The 17,842-nt window shown below is 37.3% G+C and overlaps 1 protein-coding gene across 3 annotated transcripts in view; it reads left to right on the top strand.

The window, feature by feature from the left end:
• The window catches only part of LOC120528082, a 143,860-nt gene that overhangs the window by 45,506 nt on the left and 80,512 nt on the right, over positions 1 to 17,842 (top strand). For all 3 annotated transcript variants that reach the window (XM_039752096.1, XM_039752095.1, XM_039752097.1), the window contains 3 exons: positions 718 to 774; positions 3,845 to 3,886; positions 4,138 to 4,305. In XM_039752096.1, coding sequence (XP_039608030.1) covers positions 718 to 774; positions 3,845 to 3,886; positions 4,138 to 4,305 — 267 coding nt within the window. The remainder of the gene's footprint in view (positions 1 to 717; positions 775 to 3,844; positions 3,887 to 4,137; positions 4,306 to 17,842) is intronic.

A 17,842-nucleotide genomic window follows, 5' to 3' on the forward strand; every position in this document is an offset into this window, starting at 1 on the left:
TAATTCTCTAAACAATTTAGTGTCTTCTTATATTTTGGACTGTTAATCTTTCTACATTCCTAATTGTGACCTTCTATCCTTTAACACTGACTTGCCCAGTGTTCTGAGAGTGAAGCATAGAAGAACTGGCAAGGTGGCATTCTGCTTGTAAGCATCAAAAATCTGGAATATTTTACTGTTTTTACTGAGAAAAATGCACATCCTTAATTTGCTTTGCTTTTTACCACTTAGGAAATTACTAACATTACTAATATCCCTTCACATTAAGGGGAGGAGGAACTGGTTGTTTTCATAAAATACAGTCAAATACAACATTAATAATGAAATATTAATATTTTATCAGCAAGCATTTTACATTCATAAACAATTAATAGGCAATTTGATGGATATATTATGGTAATAGGTAGTTGCTTGCCTTTATGTCGAAACCACATGAAATATGGGAGGCATTTACTGTATAAGCTGTCTGTGTTATTTGTCCCTTTTGATGTGAATTCATTTCTGCAGAATGGATGGAGGCAGATACTACAATCTACTATGTCTGCTGTATCACACTGTTGCTCTTTGAGGTTAATACTTAAAATGATTTCATGTTCTTGAAAACAATGAATCCTGTGTTAGTTTTACAGTATATTATGTACACTTATGTAGCTGGTGTTATCATCTATTGTGTTTTAATTGTATTGTAATGCATGTTTTAATTTCATATATATTTAGAAACTATTGGCTTAATGGATTTGAGGAAGATTATGAAGAAAATGAAAAACTAGAAAGGTTGGTATTCAGAAATGCTATATTTACCTATGCACTGTAACTCATCACACACCACATATGTATACAGTTGAGTCACATAGTATTCAGACCCCTTCACTTTCTGCATACTTTATTTTGTTGTAGGTTTAATATTAAATGGATACATTTGCCATTTCTGACTATCAATCTACACTCAGTAATCCATAATGACAAAGTGAAAACATGTTTTCAGAAAGGACTGAAAATGTATTAACCACCAAAACTAAAATCTATCATTTATAGAAGTATATAAGACCCTTTGCTTTGACACTTAAAATTGTGGTCAGATGCATCTTGTATCCTTGAATCATCTTTGCGGTGTGTCTAGAACTTGATTGGAGTCCACCTGTGGCAAATTGAATTGATTGGAGATTGTTTAGAACAAGTGTGCCCACACTTTTTTGGCTTGCGAGCTACTTTTAAAATGACCAGGTCGAAATGATCTACCTACAATAAAAATTATATATTATAATTATATATTATAAATATATCTATCTATCTATCTATCTATATATATATATATATATCTATCTATATATATCTATATATCTATATATCTATATATATATATATAGATATATAGATATCTATATATATATATATATATATATATATATATATATATATATATATATATATATATATATATATATATATATATCATTCGAAGTCTGAATCACAATCTGATTGTATGGGAGGTTACCTACAAGTAACGCATGTGGTTGGTCTGCAAGTCAGCCGACATGTGTCACGGGTGCCCTCTCAGTTGCGAGAAGCAGATCATAGAATGTTACATAGTTAACTGTCAAATGATGCAAAGAGTACGCGACATGTGTTTCACCCTATTTTGGGCTCATCAGGCGTATACACTCCACTGCACCCCTAATCGGGGTTCGAACCTCGGATGTCAGACAAACGCACTTCGATTGTGACATCGTGAGAAAAAAAATCCTCTTCCAATTCCACCTCCAGCCCATACCGTCCCTAAACTATTTTTTTTTTAAATCCCTTCTTTAGTCGATAGAAATTGGAAGGCTATCTAGATCACATCCGGTGTTTTGCAGTAGCTCGTGCGTTTGATCGTGCGTGCGGGATGACCAGTGTGTGAGAAGAAGAGAGATCTCAGACTAGCCTGTATGTCAATCAAGTGACAAATGGCATAGGGAGGATATATGATAAACTAACATTTAAAAAAAAAAATTTTTAATGCAACGCAATCTACCTGCACTACCTTTGCGATCTACCGGTCGATTGCGATCGACGCATTGGGCACCCCTGGTTTAGAAAAACACACATGTGTATACAAGTTCCCACAATTCACACTGTGTTGCCAGGGCAAAATCCAAGACATGGTCAAAAGAACTCATTGTAGACCTCTGCAATAATGTTGTGGTGAGGCAGGTCAAATGTTTAAAACCATTTCCAAAGCTTGGAGTGTTACCAGTAGCACTGTGTTCTCACTAATTGTGAAACAGAAGAAATTTGTCTGTCATAGCAACCTGAGTAAAAAATACTAAAAACACACCTCTTTAGTTTGCCTTTCTCATTATCACTTAGGAAATTACTCACATTACTAGCATCCCTTCATAGAATTGCCTGTCTTGCCAAACTGAGTAACTGGGCCAGAAGGGCTTTAGTCAGGGAAGTGACCAAGAAACAAATAGTCACTCTAAAAAAGCTTCAGATACCCTCTGTTGAAATGGGAGAACTTGTTAGAAGGAGAAATATTTTAGCAGCCTTCCATCTAGCAGCCATTTATGGTAGAGTGGGTAGACAGAAGCCATCCCTGAGTAAATGACATATGGCAGCCCACTTGGAGTTTGACAAATAGCACTTAAAGGACTCCAGGAGCGTGAGAAAAAAATGCTTGTCTAATGAGACAAAAATGTAACTCTTTGGGAGAATTCAAAGCACAGGGCACTGTTCATCACTTGCCTAATACCACCCCCATGATGCTATGGGAGCAGGGGACAGGGAGACTGGCCAGAGTTGAATGAAGGATGAATGTAGTGTTTTCAAAACCACTGTAACCCAAAGCATACAACCAAGAAGATTAAAAAGCTGTGTCTGCTGCCAAAGGGGCTTCTGCAAAGTACTAAGTAAAGGGTCTGAATACTTTTATAAATGAGAGATTTCAGTTTTTGATTTTTAATACATTTTCAAACCTTTTTGGGAACATATTTTCAATTACATATTATGGGTTATTAAGTGAATATTAATATGCAAAAATGGCAAATGTATCCATTTAAAATTAAATCCAGACCACAAAAAGTGTGCAGAGGGGGAAGGGGTCTGAATACATTCTAAAACCACTGTATTTTCCCATAGCTCAATGTTTCTTTTTGATATTCAGATAACTTATTCAAGATAGAATGAACTTTGTGTCCTTGATGGCTCTGCTTGTCTTTCTTTTCTTTGATACACTGGCAGAGTGTATTTCCAATGCCCCTTTTACATTTTCAGTTTACTTTTCTCTGGTGGCTCTTATTTCTCCAAAATTGCTCACAGGAAAGCTCTTTAGTCAACACTATGAGTTTTTGTTATGTAAGGCTGTAATACACTCTCTTCCCAGTCAGTTTTTTAAGATTTTCATCATCATTATGATTTTCATTCAGTTTTTCCAGATGTTCTGTTTATTTAAACTATTTAATGTTAATGAATATAGTGAGTCTAACACTAAAGTAGCTGTAGCATTTTAGAACATTCACACTTGCCTAGTTTTTTGAGTGGCCTTTTAACTTAAGAAGCATACTATATTCTTAAGGTAGGATCTTGTAGTTCTTGGTGAATAACTACTGTACATGATCTGTGGAAAAACATACATACGTACATAGTAACTGGGGCACTAATCAAACCTAGGTCTATGAAACTATGAGGCAGTGGCATTAAACACTACAAAATCATGCTGTCTGTGCTGACATATGCTCTCTGTTTTTTTACTGCCTTTATTGGCTAGATTTACTTAACTTTATTGTCATAACGTATACTGTGAGGATTATTTCTGTTAGAATCTTTTGTATGGCTGTGTTTCAGCCTTATTTGTCTTTAACAGATATGAAGAAAAACTTTTACAAGAAGAAAAGTGTTTGCACAGGTAAGTCACCTGTCCAAATAATGTTTTTTGAGTTAAACTTTATTATTTCATCTATTTTCTAACCCTTTTAATACAATTTATAGGGTTTCAGTATGCTGAGACCTATTTAATATAATATTTCAAAACATCAATACTTTCCAACATCCTATGAAAATTCTTATCTTAGTAGGTGTCTCAAAAAAATACATCTTAAGTATTAGTGTATAAAGGCTAATCTCACAATTAGTTTCTCCCAATTATTGCTTTTACAGGCTTTCAGTCTCTCACATTGATGAATCAACTCTGATGTGCATATGTGAATTAATAATCCCCAAATGTAAACCTATTGACATTGACGTGTCTGGTCCAATTGGTGAAGGAACACTCAGGCTCATTCTTGAAATGTTGATAGCTGAGGATTACAAACCTATGGATCTCAGGTAATTGTATCTCTTTTGTTTTTTCTTTTTTGTACTTTTTGTTTGTTAGTATAACCATGGCACAGGAAAACCCAGCAAACAGCAATCATTTAAATAAAACATGTTATAGTTAAGGCCTATGACCTGAGTTGACATATAACACGTGGATATTCATTTCCCTTGTGAACTTGGAAAGGTAATTAGGTTTCCAAAAACAATACATTTAGAAGCTGTCAATGCATTACAAAAATCTGAGAAAAAATACCTTACTATAAGACATGGTGGATATAATTTATTAAAGTATGTGCAAATTATGTAATGGTTATCAAAACATATGAAACAAAGAAATTGTGATGAGAATAAAAGCATTAAAGGATTAGTTCACCGTTTTTTCAGTCAAAATTGTATTTTTACAATCATGGTATACAATAAATTGACACTGGGAAACTGAAGCATTTTAATAATATTTTAACAAAAATGCATGATTTTTGCACAGTGTGAGCAAATAGCTGTGGATTATGTGGCAAGAGTAACGTGATTTTTTATCTCCCGTGGATGCTTTTCTTATTGTTCGCATAAACAGTTTTATCTTCATTCTCCATGAAAATAGGAGATAAAATTTTTTTCATAGTCACCACCTCAAAAGACATGGGATAAGTAGCATTTTTGGGTGGAGTATTCTTTTAACCAATAAAACAATGTGATTAAAAAAAAGCATGTGATTTTGTTTTTTGTAAATGAAGGTAAAAATGTCTTTTTGTGTTTAACTGTCCTTATGTCAATAGTATAACATGATAAGCATGAATCAACCTGAGGTCAATTGTATTAATTTGATGTTAGTATTAAATCATTATCTCACTTGTGGTCATTTTGGAAACATTCTGCTATCTTCATTTAATTGTTTATTTGGTGCAGCAGACAATGAAATGTTCAGTTTTGCAATGTAAAGTTTATCAGTATCACCTGAGAATAGGAACATTTTTACAAGTATAAAAACAATCAATACACAATTCAATAAACCCATTCAACTTACAGAAAACTCTTTCAAAGAAGGAGAAAAAAAATCAAAATAATATGTAAAATACCTACAAACTCAAAATCCATATTTAAAGATGATATAGTGATTTCCTTGTGATAAAAAGCAATGCTCAAAAATTAAAAAGGCATCCACCACCTCCTAAAACTGTCTAGTAAAAGATTATGATTTTTAATAAAATAATATGAAATTATTAAAGTTGAATTACTGAATGTGATTTAGATGTTACTGTGATAGTCGTTGGAGATCTACTGTATCTAAATAGGAGTTTAATACACTATTAAAATCTCCTGCCTTTATAGGCTTATGCAAATATATATTTGCAATTAAAGCAACTATGCGACTCTTCGAAACCACCCGGGGAAGTAGATGCTAACATTTTTTTTTCATTTTTTCATTTTTATTACTATTTAATTTAATATTGTTTCTTTGTATCAGTATACTGCTGCTGGATTATGTGAATTTCCCCTTGGGATTTAACTAAGTATCTATCTATCTATCTATCTATCTATCTATCTATCTATCTATCTATCTATCTATCTATCTATCTATCTATCTATTCATTTTTTTTATCAGTCCACATTCAGTTTATTAACAAGAATGGCTTCAATTTTGTTTAGTTTCCTCACCGCCATATTACAGCACCTTTCATGATTTGATCTTGTGTTTATAAGAATTATGAACACTTTGAAATCACCATTTTATGTTTTTTTTTTTTTTTGGCCAGTGCTTCCACATATGGTATATCATTTTGATGTCTAGTTATACAAGACATCAAGCTTTTCAGGATTCTCCCATATTTTTGGGCCTCTACTCTAGAAAACCCTAATTTGTAGGCCATTTTTGCGTTATATTTTGTGCAGAAAATTACACACTTATAATAAAAAGTAAACCAATAAGTGTCTTCAACAGAATAATCAGAAGGATTTGAAGTTGTGCATGCCAAAACATCTGTACCCAGGAGTTCATGCATTAATGGGATAGGAGAGGTCAAAATTATTCCTTTTCTCAAATCTTTTTAAAAAAGAGTTTTGTAATATAGGCATGCAGAGTGTCATTTTATGCTATTTCCAGGTTGCTGATCATGAATACAGTATATTTCATGTTTGTATTTTTCACTGGTGATTGTAGCCCTCTAAGAGCCACTTCCAGAAAGTTAAAAATGACAATTTTCAAACCTAAGCATGTGGGGTATCGTTTTAAACTCTTTCAAGGTCAGTGATTACAAATATGGAGTTAGTTTTGTTTTCAATCATTTCCTAGGGATCTAGTCCTCTATGGACTTCTATCAGAGGGTGAAAAATAACAAACTTCTATTACAAGCAAGAATATGTAGATTTTAAAAATTTTAACTGAAACACATATTTTAATAGTTTAAATATATGACACAGATATTCTTGCTTATTTTGTACCTCATGAAGTAAATCATTGGATTTCTTATGAACTCTCCAAATTAGGACAGTTTATGCTAATTCAGTCATTTTGTCTTAGGAACCACAAAGGGGATTATTCTGTGAATCAGAATTTCTGCTGTTCAAATTTTCTTACTCTGATTAAGATGAAAACCCAATTCAATATCTTTTCTACTCGTATTGATGTCTAATATTTAAATGGATATTTGTATGTAACAGGACCAGTGTCTAGATGAAGGCTATTACATCTCATTGACTCTCTTACATTCTGTTAAAAATATATTTCTGTTGATTTTGTTACTGATCTTCTTCAGTCTAAGGATCATACAGTCATTCTGTTCATCGTTCACCATTTTTTTCAGATCGTCACACTTTATTCTTGTGAAATCTTTACCCATGGTTAAATCTTTGGTCGAGACCTTTATTCAGCATTATTTTTGTTTTCATGGACTGCTGTGGGCCTTTCTGTCGGATCAAGGGTCTCAATTTATTTCAGGATTCTTGAAAGGATTTTGTCAGGGAGTGAGTATTAAAGCGCCTTGAGCATGGGAAAGTTATTATTATGATTAATGTCTGGTTATCATCCAGAGTGTAATGGATTATGAAAAAGGGTAAATCAGGACTTTGAGGAAGTTCTATGGTGTCCTCTTAATGCTTATCAGTCTGATTTGGTGGATATTCTGCTTTAGGCTGAATTTTCACAAAACATATTATTTAATTGTTCCCAGAAGATGTGACCCTTTGAGTGCTTATGTGGGTTCAAACCTCCAATTTTAAGATGCAATGACTTGCCATCATCTCTCCTTGCCCTTTCTAAATTTTTGGCAGTACTGCAAAGAAACTTGCCTACTGTCACGACGTAGTTGCTGCAGGCTAATGTTATGGCAAAGTTGCCTGCCTATAAGTGACATCCTGCTCATCCCCATTTTCAGTAAATTTAATAATACAAACATTACAATATTTTCTGTATATTCTTTCACACAGTGTTCGGAATGAGCTCCTGGATTTCTGTCAAGAATCCTCACTACTAGTCTTGATTTACTTGGCCTCTGCATTGATGCACATTGAACTGTGAATCAGACAGAATGCAGGACCTAGGCATAGCCAGGGGAATGGATTTTAGGTTTCAACCCACCTCCTTCCCTTAAAATATGTTTTGACAGTTGAAAATGATTAATTAAAGACACAATTATTACTTATATGCTTTCTAACACCCATCTTACCCAAATCATTCCAGGCTACACTCCTACTATGGGATGCTTATTGGATTTCTTTTTTGCCGCTGCATTACTAGGCAGATCTTAGTCTTCATCTGTCAAATTGTACTACACCATCATTTTTTCATTTTGGAGTTCTTTCACTATTTCGTTAGAAGCTTGACTCTTTAGACATATTAGGCTGTTAACTGTAAGAGGGCTTAAAAAGAAGAGCTAAACACAGAAAATAAAAAAAAAAAATGAAAATGTAATGACTGACTTAAAGCACTGCTGTTAGAGGAGAGGTTGCCTCAAGTATCCATGCCTGGCAATGGATGAGATCAAAATCATTTATTTTTAAGTATAAATGGTTTCTTTGACAAATTGATTGCTTCAGAGATCAAAGAGGGAGTAAGGCTTAGCACAACTAGACTTTATTCTTACTATGTAAAAAGTTGAAAAAAAATGGAATTACATAGATCTTTACGTTTACAATAGAAAGAAAGTTAAATAGTTTTTCCATTTGTGTTTTCCAGTGTGGAAAACATCAAAGGAAAATTGTAATTATAGTAAATATGTATTTGAAGTCATTATGATTTTTATACAAATTCAAGATAATTTAGGAGTCACTAATGTCAGTTTCTTCTTGAAAACCAAATTGTGCCTTTACTTTTACATTGACATATCTAAACTACATCTTCTTGTATGAGCATGGGATTGAAAGCTATAAAGACTTACATACAGAAGATATTTTTGTACACATGTACATCTTACTACAAAACATCATAAAAACATATTTTAGTACTTGTAAATCTCGGAATTGTTTCCCTCGATGTCAACAAACACTCCTTTTATTTACTTTAGTGACACAGCTATTAATAGGCTTATGGATAAAGTCATTTCAAAATGATATCAAATGATAGATTACTAAAGCTTAAAACTATGCACATTCTAATTCAGTCTGCTAAACACCACCTCTACCAGGCACTTCTCTTTAAGCACATGTTTTGACTCAGAGCCTGCCCAAACATTATTTTTTACATTCTTTTATAATATCTTTGGAAAATTAGTGAACCCAGAACCACTACTTTGTTTCTCCCATAAAACGGTAAAATAAGACGAATGTCTACCCTTTATTGGAGTTTGCTTATGAAAGTGAAATCTAGAGAAAATGCAGTTCAGGAAGTCCCCTTTATGTAAATTCCTTTTAGTGAAACAAGATAGGATTTTCATGCTTAGAAATCAGCTGTTAGTTGCGGTCCTATTCAAAGGAATGACATGTCCTAGGAGTGACATAACAAAGGAGTAAAACCTCAGATATAAATTTCAAAGGATTTTTTTGGCAAACGTAATTTCAGTTGTATGTGGTAGGTGAGGCGACAACAATTTTTTTGACAAGCGTACTTTCAGTTGTGTGTGGTCCAATAAAATGTCACTCCTTTAATATGGTATTTATGTCACTCCTTTGTTATGTCACTCCTATGAAGTGTCACTCGTTCGATACAGACCCATTAGTTTGCAGTCAAAATGCAATTTAAGAACAGGTAATGGGTAATAAATCCTCGACAAGACAAGATAAATGGGTAATAAACCCTTGATAAGATATTAATATTCTGGTAGAAGTTGTCCCAGTGGTTTGCATGCACAGCCAAGTTAGCCGATACTTGTGGAGCAAGATGTTATTGTGCTATAGCCAGAGTTGCTGTCCTGGTTCAAATTTATTTGCTGTTTAATTTTTTGTCACAGCTTAAATATAATTTTTAATATTCGTTTATTAGTTGTAGTTTTGGATTTGTTCTGTCTCTGTATTTATGTAATTTATGATTTTATGATTTTATTGATACTGTGTTTATTAATTTTGTTGTTATATTTTATGCTTACTATATACTTATTGATTATTGATAACTTCCCTGCCTGACGTATTACAAGCCTAATTAGTTAAGGCCACCTAATTAGGCAGCAGGGGTACTAAAGTAAAGTATTTAAGCCAAAGCTGAGGCAGGATCAGCAGCTTTGGCTTTGTGTTTATTTGTATTCCTGGTTTTCTGTCTTTAGATTTACTGGTTTTGACCACTGCTTTGTCTATAAGGTACTGTTTTCAGTTTGCTGCTGAATTCATTTGCTATCTTCTTCTTCTTTCTGCTACTCACATTAGGAGTTACCACAGCAGATCATCTTTTTCCATCTTTTCATGTTCTTTGTATCCTACTCTGTTACATCCATCACCTACATGTCCTCTCTCACCACATCCATAAACCTTCTTTTAGGCCTCCCTGGAATCTCTATCCTTATCATTTCTATACTAAGCATTTCTCCTCTGCACATGTCCAAACCAACGCAATCTCGCCTCTCTAGCTTTGTCTCCAAACCGTCCACCCTGAATTGACCCTGTAACGTACTTATTTCTAACTCTGTCCATCCTCTTCACACCCAATGCAAATCTTAACATCTTTAACTCTGCCACCTTCAGCTCTGTCTCCTGCTTTCTGGTCATTGCCACCGTCTTCAACCCATATAACATGGCTGGTCTCACTACCGTCCTGTAGACCTACCCTTTTCTGTCTTGCTGATACCTGTCTGTCACAAATCACTCCTGACACTCTTCTCCACCTATTCCACTCTTCCTACACTCTTTTTTTCACCTCTCTTCCACAATCCCCATTACTCTGTAATGTTGATCTCAAGTATTTAAAGTCCTCCACCTTCGCCAACTCTATTTCCTTTATCCTCACCATTCCACTGAACTCCGTCTCATGTACACACGTGTTCTGTCTTGTTCCTACTGATCTTCATTCCTCTCCTCTCTAGAGCATATCTCCACCTCTCGAGGTTCTCCTCAACCTACTCCCTACTCTCGCTAAAGATCACAATGCATCTGAATGCATCCGTCATTCCTACTGCAGACCTCACCACTGTCACACTTCCCTCGTACATATCCTGTACAACTCTTATGTATTTCTCTGCCACTTCTGACTTCCTCATACAATGATAAAACTCCTCTCGAGGCACCCTGTCCATATGCTTTCTCCAGGTCTACAAAGATGCAATGCAGCTCCTTCTGGCCTTCTCTATACTTCTTCATCAACACCTTCAGAGCAAACATTGAATCTGTGGTGCTCTTTCCTAGCATGAAATCATACTGCTGCTCACTAATCATCACCTCCCTTCTTAACCTATCTTCCACTACTCTTTCCCATAACTTCATGCTATGGCTCATCATTTTTATTCCCCTTACTACAGCTCTGCACATCCCTCTTATTCTTAAAAATCGGTACGAGTGCACTTCTTCTCCACTCCTCAGGCATCCTCTTACTTTCCAAGATTCCATTAAACAATCTGGTTAAAAACTTCACTGACATCTCTCCTGAACACCTCCATGCTTCCACAGGTATGTCATCTGAACCAATGACTTTTCCATTCTTCATCCTTTTCATAGCTCTCTTTTCTTCTTTTATCTCCTTGCTAATCTGTTGCACTTCCTGATTCACTATTGCCACATTATCCAACCTTCTCTCTCATTATCTTTATTCATCAGTCTCTCAAAGTACTCTTTCCATTTGCTCAACACACCCTCCTCGCTTTTGAGTATGTTTCCATCTTTATCCTCTATCACCCTAACTTGCTGCACATCTTTCCCAGCTCAGTCCCTCCGTCTAGCCAGTCGGTACAGATCCTTTTCTCCCATGTTAGTGTCCATCCTCTCATACATCTCATAATATGCTTTTTCTTTAACCTTTGCCACCTCTCTCTTCACCTTTTGCCTTATCACCTTTTACTCTTGTCCACTTTCTGCATCTCTTTGACTATACCACTTCTTCTTCACCATCCGCTTCCTCTGTATACTCTCCTGAACTTCCCCATTCCACAAACAGGTTTACTTTTCCTCCTTCCTCTGTCCAGATGTCACTCCAAGCACCCGTCTTGCTGTCATCCTTACTACTTCTGCTGTAGTTGCCCGGCTATCTGGTAACTCTTCATTGCCATCTAAAGCTGTTTCCTTTGGAGGCATTAGCTCTCCGGAAATGTGTTCTTTTGGAATTGTGGCATATTAAGTAACTAAACAATATAGTAATATGACAGAAAAGGTGATATCCCTCCCATCCTGATTACGGCGGTATGAGAAAAATATACTTTAGCTTACATTTACTGACGGTTGACACGGTTACAGATGGGAAGCATATGACAAAGACTTTTATCCAGGTGGGAATCTGGACCTACACAGTCTGCCATTTTTTGGTCCCCATGCTGAGAGGGTTTTCGGACGGAGCTGACACTTGCTTCAAAGGGTTTGGCTGTTGTCCAAGCCTTTTAATACTGTCTGCTTCACTTGCTGGTCTTCTCTGGTCTCCAAACAAGGGCAGGTAGGGACCGAACTCCTCCTTCACAAAATACAGAAATAGCATAATGCCTACAGGCCGGTTCTCATTCTCCCAACAAGGAAAGAAGATTTTGTACTGACAGAGGACAAAAATACTGTTCTTTGTTTAAGCTGACTATACAATCCTCCAGTTATCTTTGGCTATCTAGTCTATGCTTGGTTGGCAATTCTAAATGCTGAGCCCCTGTGTGCCAAACTTATGCATGCACATGTGAATGAAACTCATAACAATGTTGTCTAGATATAATGACATAAATATTAAAGAAAAATGTATTATAACAAAAGCCTGTCTTATCTCCTCCCTAAACTCAATCTTGTAGTCTTCCTTTTTCAACTTCCATCATTTGATCCTTAGCTCTCCCCTCACTCTCCTCCTCTTCTTGAGCTCCAATGTCATCCTACAGACCACCATCCTATGCTGCCTAACTACACTTTCCCCTGCCACCATTTTGCAGTCTCCAATCTCTTTCAGATTGACCCTCCTGCATAGGATATAATCTACCTGTTTGCATCTTCCTCCACTCTTGTATGTCACCCCATATTCCTCCCTCTTCTTAAAATATGTATTCACCACAGCCATGTCCATCCTTTTTGCAAAATTCACTATCATCTGGCCTTCTTCATTCCTCTCCTTGACACCATACCTACCCATCACCTCCTCATCCCCTCTGTTTCCTTCACCTACAGTATATGTCCACTGAAATCCGTTCCAATCACCACTCTCTCTCCCTTGGGTACACTGTCCATTACTTCATCCAACTAGCTCCATAAATCTTCTTTCTCATCCATCGCACACCCAACGTGCGGGACATATGCCCTAAAAAAATTCACCATGACACCTTCAGTTTTCAACTTCAATATCATCACTTTGTCTGACACTCTTTTCACCTCCAAAACATTATTGACATACTGTTCCTGCAGAATAACCCCTACTCCGTTTCTCCTCCCATCCACACCATGACAGAATCCACCTCTGATCCACCTGGCCTTATTCCCATTTCATATCAACTTTCCTTCTCTCCATCACATCAACTAACTCTCTCCCCTTACCAATCATACTGCCAACATTCAACGTTCCTACCCTCAGTTCTACTCTCTTTTCCTTCCTCCTCTCCTCCTGCCTCTGGATTTGTCTCCCCCTCTTCTTTTCCTTCTTCTGCCAACAATAGCCCAATTTCCGCAGGCACCCTTTTGGCTAACAGCACTTGTGGTGGCCATTGTTAACCCGGGCCTCGACTGATCCGGTGTAAAAACTGGTATCGTTGTCCACATATTGATTTGGACAAATATTACGCAGGATGCCCTTCCTGACGTAACCCTCCCCATTTATCTGGGCTTGGGACTGGCATGAAGACATACACTGGTTTGTGTATCCCCTGTGGTTGGGTTACATTTTACAATTTACGTACAATTTTCTTTTTACAATTTATGTACAATTGTGTGCTGAATTAATTTGCTATAAGGAAGAAAATATTTTTGCCTTTTACCCTGCCTTACCTGTTTGTTCTTTCTTTTTAAAATATTCTAAATAATTGACTAATATTTAAGGAACTTTGTTTTCATTTGTTTGGAGGGTTCTATGAATTTTTTTCCTTTATTCTTTTGACTTTCTGTGGACTTTTTTTGAAATTTGTTCAACTTTAAAAGCCATTGACTCAATTATGGGCCTGTGCAGGCCATAAGCTAGCAGTACTTGGTGTCAGTTGCTTGAAAGTGTTCGTTTGGTATTCAAGAAAATCAGGTGAGGAAATATGCTGAAATATAGAAGACCTCAAAAATGCACTAGTATATGATTATAGCAGAAGTACTATTGTATTAGCACTGACACTGTGAAGTGTTATGTCTAGGCATATACAGTGAGGTCCATACATATTTGGACAGAGACAAATTTTTTCTAATTTTGGTTCTGTACATTACCATAATGAATTTTAAATGAAACAACTCAGTTGAAGTGCAGACTTTCAGCTTTAATTCAGTGGGTTGAACAAAAAGATTGTATAAAAATGTGAGGCAACTAAAGCATTTTTTAACACAATCCCTTCATTTCAGGGGCTCAAAAGTAATTTGACAAATTAAATAACTGGAAATAAAATGTTCATTTGTAATACTTGGTTGAAAACCCTTTGCTGGCAATGACAGCCTGAAGTCTTGAACTCATGGACATCACCAGATGCTGGGTTTCCTCCTTTTTAATGCTCTGCCAGGCCTTTACTGCAGCGGCTTTCAGTTGCTGTTTATTTGTGGGCCTTTCTGTCTGAAGTTTAATCTTCAACAAGTGAAATGCATGCTCAGTTGGGTTAAGATCAGGTGACTAACTTGGTCATTCAAGAATTTTCCACTTCTTTGCTTTAATAAACTCCTGGGTTGCTTTGGCTGTATGTTTTGGGTCATTGTCCATCTTTATCATGAAACGCCACCCAATCAATTTGACTGCATTTAGCTGGATTTGAGCAGACAGTTTGTCTCTGAACACCTCAGAATTCATTCAGCTGCTTCTCTCCTGTGTCACATCATCAATAAACACTTGTGTCCCAGTGCCACTGGCAGCCATGCACGCCCAAGCTATCAAACTGCCTCCACTGTGTTTTACAGATGATGTGGTATGCTTTGGATAATGAGCTGTTCCACGCCTTCTCCATACTTTTTTCTTGCCATCATTCTGGTAGAGGTTGATCTTGGTTTCATCTGTCCAAAGAATGTTTTTCCAGAACTGTGCTGGCTTTTTTAGATGTTCTTTAGCAAAGTCCAATCTAGCCTTTCTATTCTTGAGGCTTATGAGTGGCTTGCACCTTGCAGTGCACCCTCTATATTTACTTTCATGCAGTCTTCTTTTTATGGTAGACTTGGATATCAATACGCCTACCCCCTGGAGAGTGTTGTTCACTTGGTTGGCTGTTGTGAAGGGGTTTCTCTTCACCATGGAAATGATTCTGCGATCATCCACCACTGTTGTCTTCCGTGGACGTCCAGGGGTCTTATGTATAAACGGTGCGTACGCACAGAAATGTTGCATAAGAACATTTACACGTTCAAATCGCAATGTATAAAACCTAAACTTGGTGTAAAGCCACGCACATTTCCACGGTACCTCATACCCTGGTGTACGCAAGTTCTCCGCTCCCAGCGTCAAAGCAGTGCTACTGTTCCTGTGTGGTTATCCTTTCTTTTTCCTGACGCGGCTTTATAAATACACTGACATTAATCGCATATTGTTTATTAGAGTAATGCATCTGATTGTAATTAACCTGTAACAGTATAATGGTCCAGGGAATAGCCGTAGTATTCCAAATACCATAGCTACTTTAGCATTGTTACTCTAACTGCACTTTCTTTTTCTGCTTTCAGCTGCTCCTGTTAAGGGTTGCCACAGCAGATCATCTTTTTCCATATTACTCTCACTGCACCACTCAGAGTATTTATATCACTGTATCTGAGTGGGGAATCACAGCAGCAGCTGATTGGAAAGAGAATTATCGGTGTACAGCGTCAAGCACATGCTGCCAAAGCCACAGCAAAACGTTTCAAAGCCTTTCCTGTAGGGACCTCGCGGTTCAGAAACAGTTTCATCCTAAGGACTATAAATGCACTCAATGAAGTGCTTCTTGTTGGTACTTATAAGTACAATCACATCACTGTAAACTTGCACTTCAGTTATAATATTGCACAACCTGCGCCACTTTATAAAGCGTATATTGACATATGATGATGATATCATTTTTAAGATGAAATGCAGCAAAATATGTTGATTATATTATACAGATAAAACTAACTTCATTTAAATAATCTGTATTGTTAATAATTAAACGTGTGAGGACACGGTGCCACAGCGCTAGCAAGTTCACGGATTGATCCTGATTGATTGCTGTATGCCGGAAGGATAGAAGGATAGAATAATTAAACACGTACTACGAAGATATTTCAATGTTCCTTAAAAGTTTTGAGGAATCGTCGTTGTAAGCTTACAGATGGCTTAACATCTATTACAGAGCTGATTGTGTGGCGATTGGGTATTTGGATAAAGAACAGTAAGGACAGGAATTGGGGGTTAGTACGTTTGAAAGAGACAGTACCGCCACCGTGTGCCCATGTTTAATAACATGCTTTCATTCCTATCATCATGAAAAAGATACCACATATACATCTCAGTATTTTAATTATTCAGACAGCTATAATATCACGAATGTAATGGATTCTGTGTCCTGTCGGAGGAAGAGAAAGCCGGTTTAAGAACTATGTAGTTATTCAAACACACAGAGCACAAAGAAGATCAAATACAAAACAAAGCATTTAACGTGTTACTTTAGTTACGATGTGATTTGAGAAACTAGTAGATTAATCAATTTTAAGATGAAGTTTATGATGTTCTACTTTAATGACAAAATAAACTACATGAGTAAAATGGAAATTTTGAGATTAAAGTTCCCTCACTCGTGAACAAGACCCCGAGATACTTGAACTCCTCCACTTGGGGCAGGATCTCTCCTCCAACCCTGAGAGGGCACTCCACCCTTTTCCGGCTGAGGACCATGCTCGGATTTGGAGGTGCTGATTCTCATCCCAGCCGCTTCACACTCAGCTGCGAACCGATCCAGAGAGAGCTGAAGATCACGGCCTGATGAAGCAAACAGGACAACATCATCTGCAAAAAGCAGTGACCCAATCCTTGTTCACGAGTGAGGGAAGAATGGAGCGTGAGATCGACAGGCGGATCGGTGCGGCATCCGCAGTGATGCGGGCTCTGCATCGGTCTGTCGTGGTGAAAAAGGAGCTGAGCCGTAAGGCAAAGATCTCAATTTACCAGTCGATCTACGCTCCTACCCTCACCTATGGTCATGAGCTATGGGTAGTGACCGAAAGAACAAGATTGCGAATACAAGCGGCTGAAATGAGTTTCCTCCGCAGGGTGTCTGGGCTTTCCCTTAAAGATAGGGTGAGAAGCTCAGTCATCCGGGAGGGGCTCAGAGTAGAGCCGCTGCTCCTCCGCATCGAGAGGAGTCAGATGAGGTGGCTCGGGCATCTGATCAGGATGCCTCCTGGGCGCCTCCCTGGTGAGGTGTTCGGCACGCCCAACCGGGAGGAGGCCCGGGAAGACCCAGGACACGCTGGAGGGACTGTCTCCCGGCTGGCCTGGGAACGCCTTGGGATTCTCCCGGAAGAGCTGGAAGAAGTGGCCAGGGAGAGGGAAGTCTGGGCCTCTCTGCTTAAGCTGCTACCCCCGCGACCCGACCTCGGATAAGCGGAAGAGAATGGATGGATGGATGGATGGAGATTAAAGTTGACATTTCCTGCTTTTTCCCCATTGTGTCCCTATTTTTTTTTCTCTGTACCCTAATAAGCTTTCATACGACACTTAGATGTTGGGCTATGACTCGCCTTTTCACGGTGACTTGGATATGTGACAACTACTGTGCGACTTTGTGGACTTGAGCTTTTGAGTTTCTCTGACACTGTGTCACTTGATCAACTTCCTTTTGATGATTATAAAACTGTTTATACCAACAAATAGTATGTTTTTCCTTTGCCTCCACTTGGTATT

Source organism: Polypterus senegalus, chromosome 4 (genome assembly GCF_016835505.1).
Source record: "Polypterus senegalus isolate Bchr_013 chromosome 4, ASM1683550v1, whole genome shotgun sequence".
Taxonomy (NCBI): Eukaryota; Metazoa; Chordata; class Cladistia; order Polypteriformes; family Polypteridae; genus Polypterus; species Polypterus senegalus.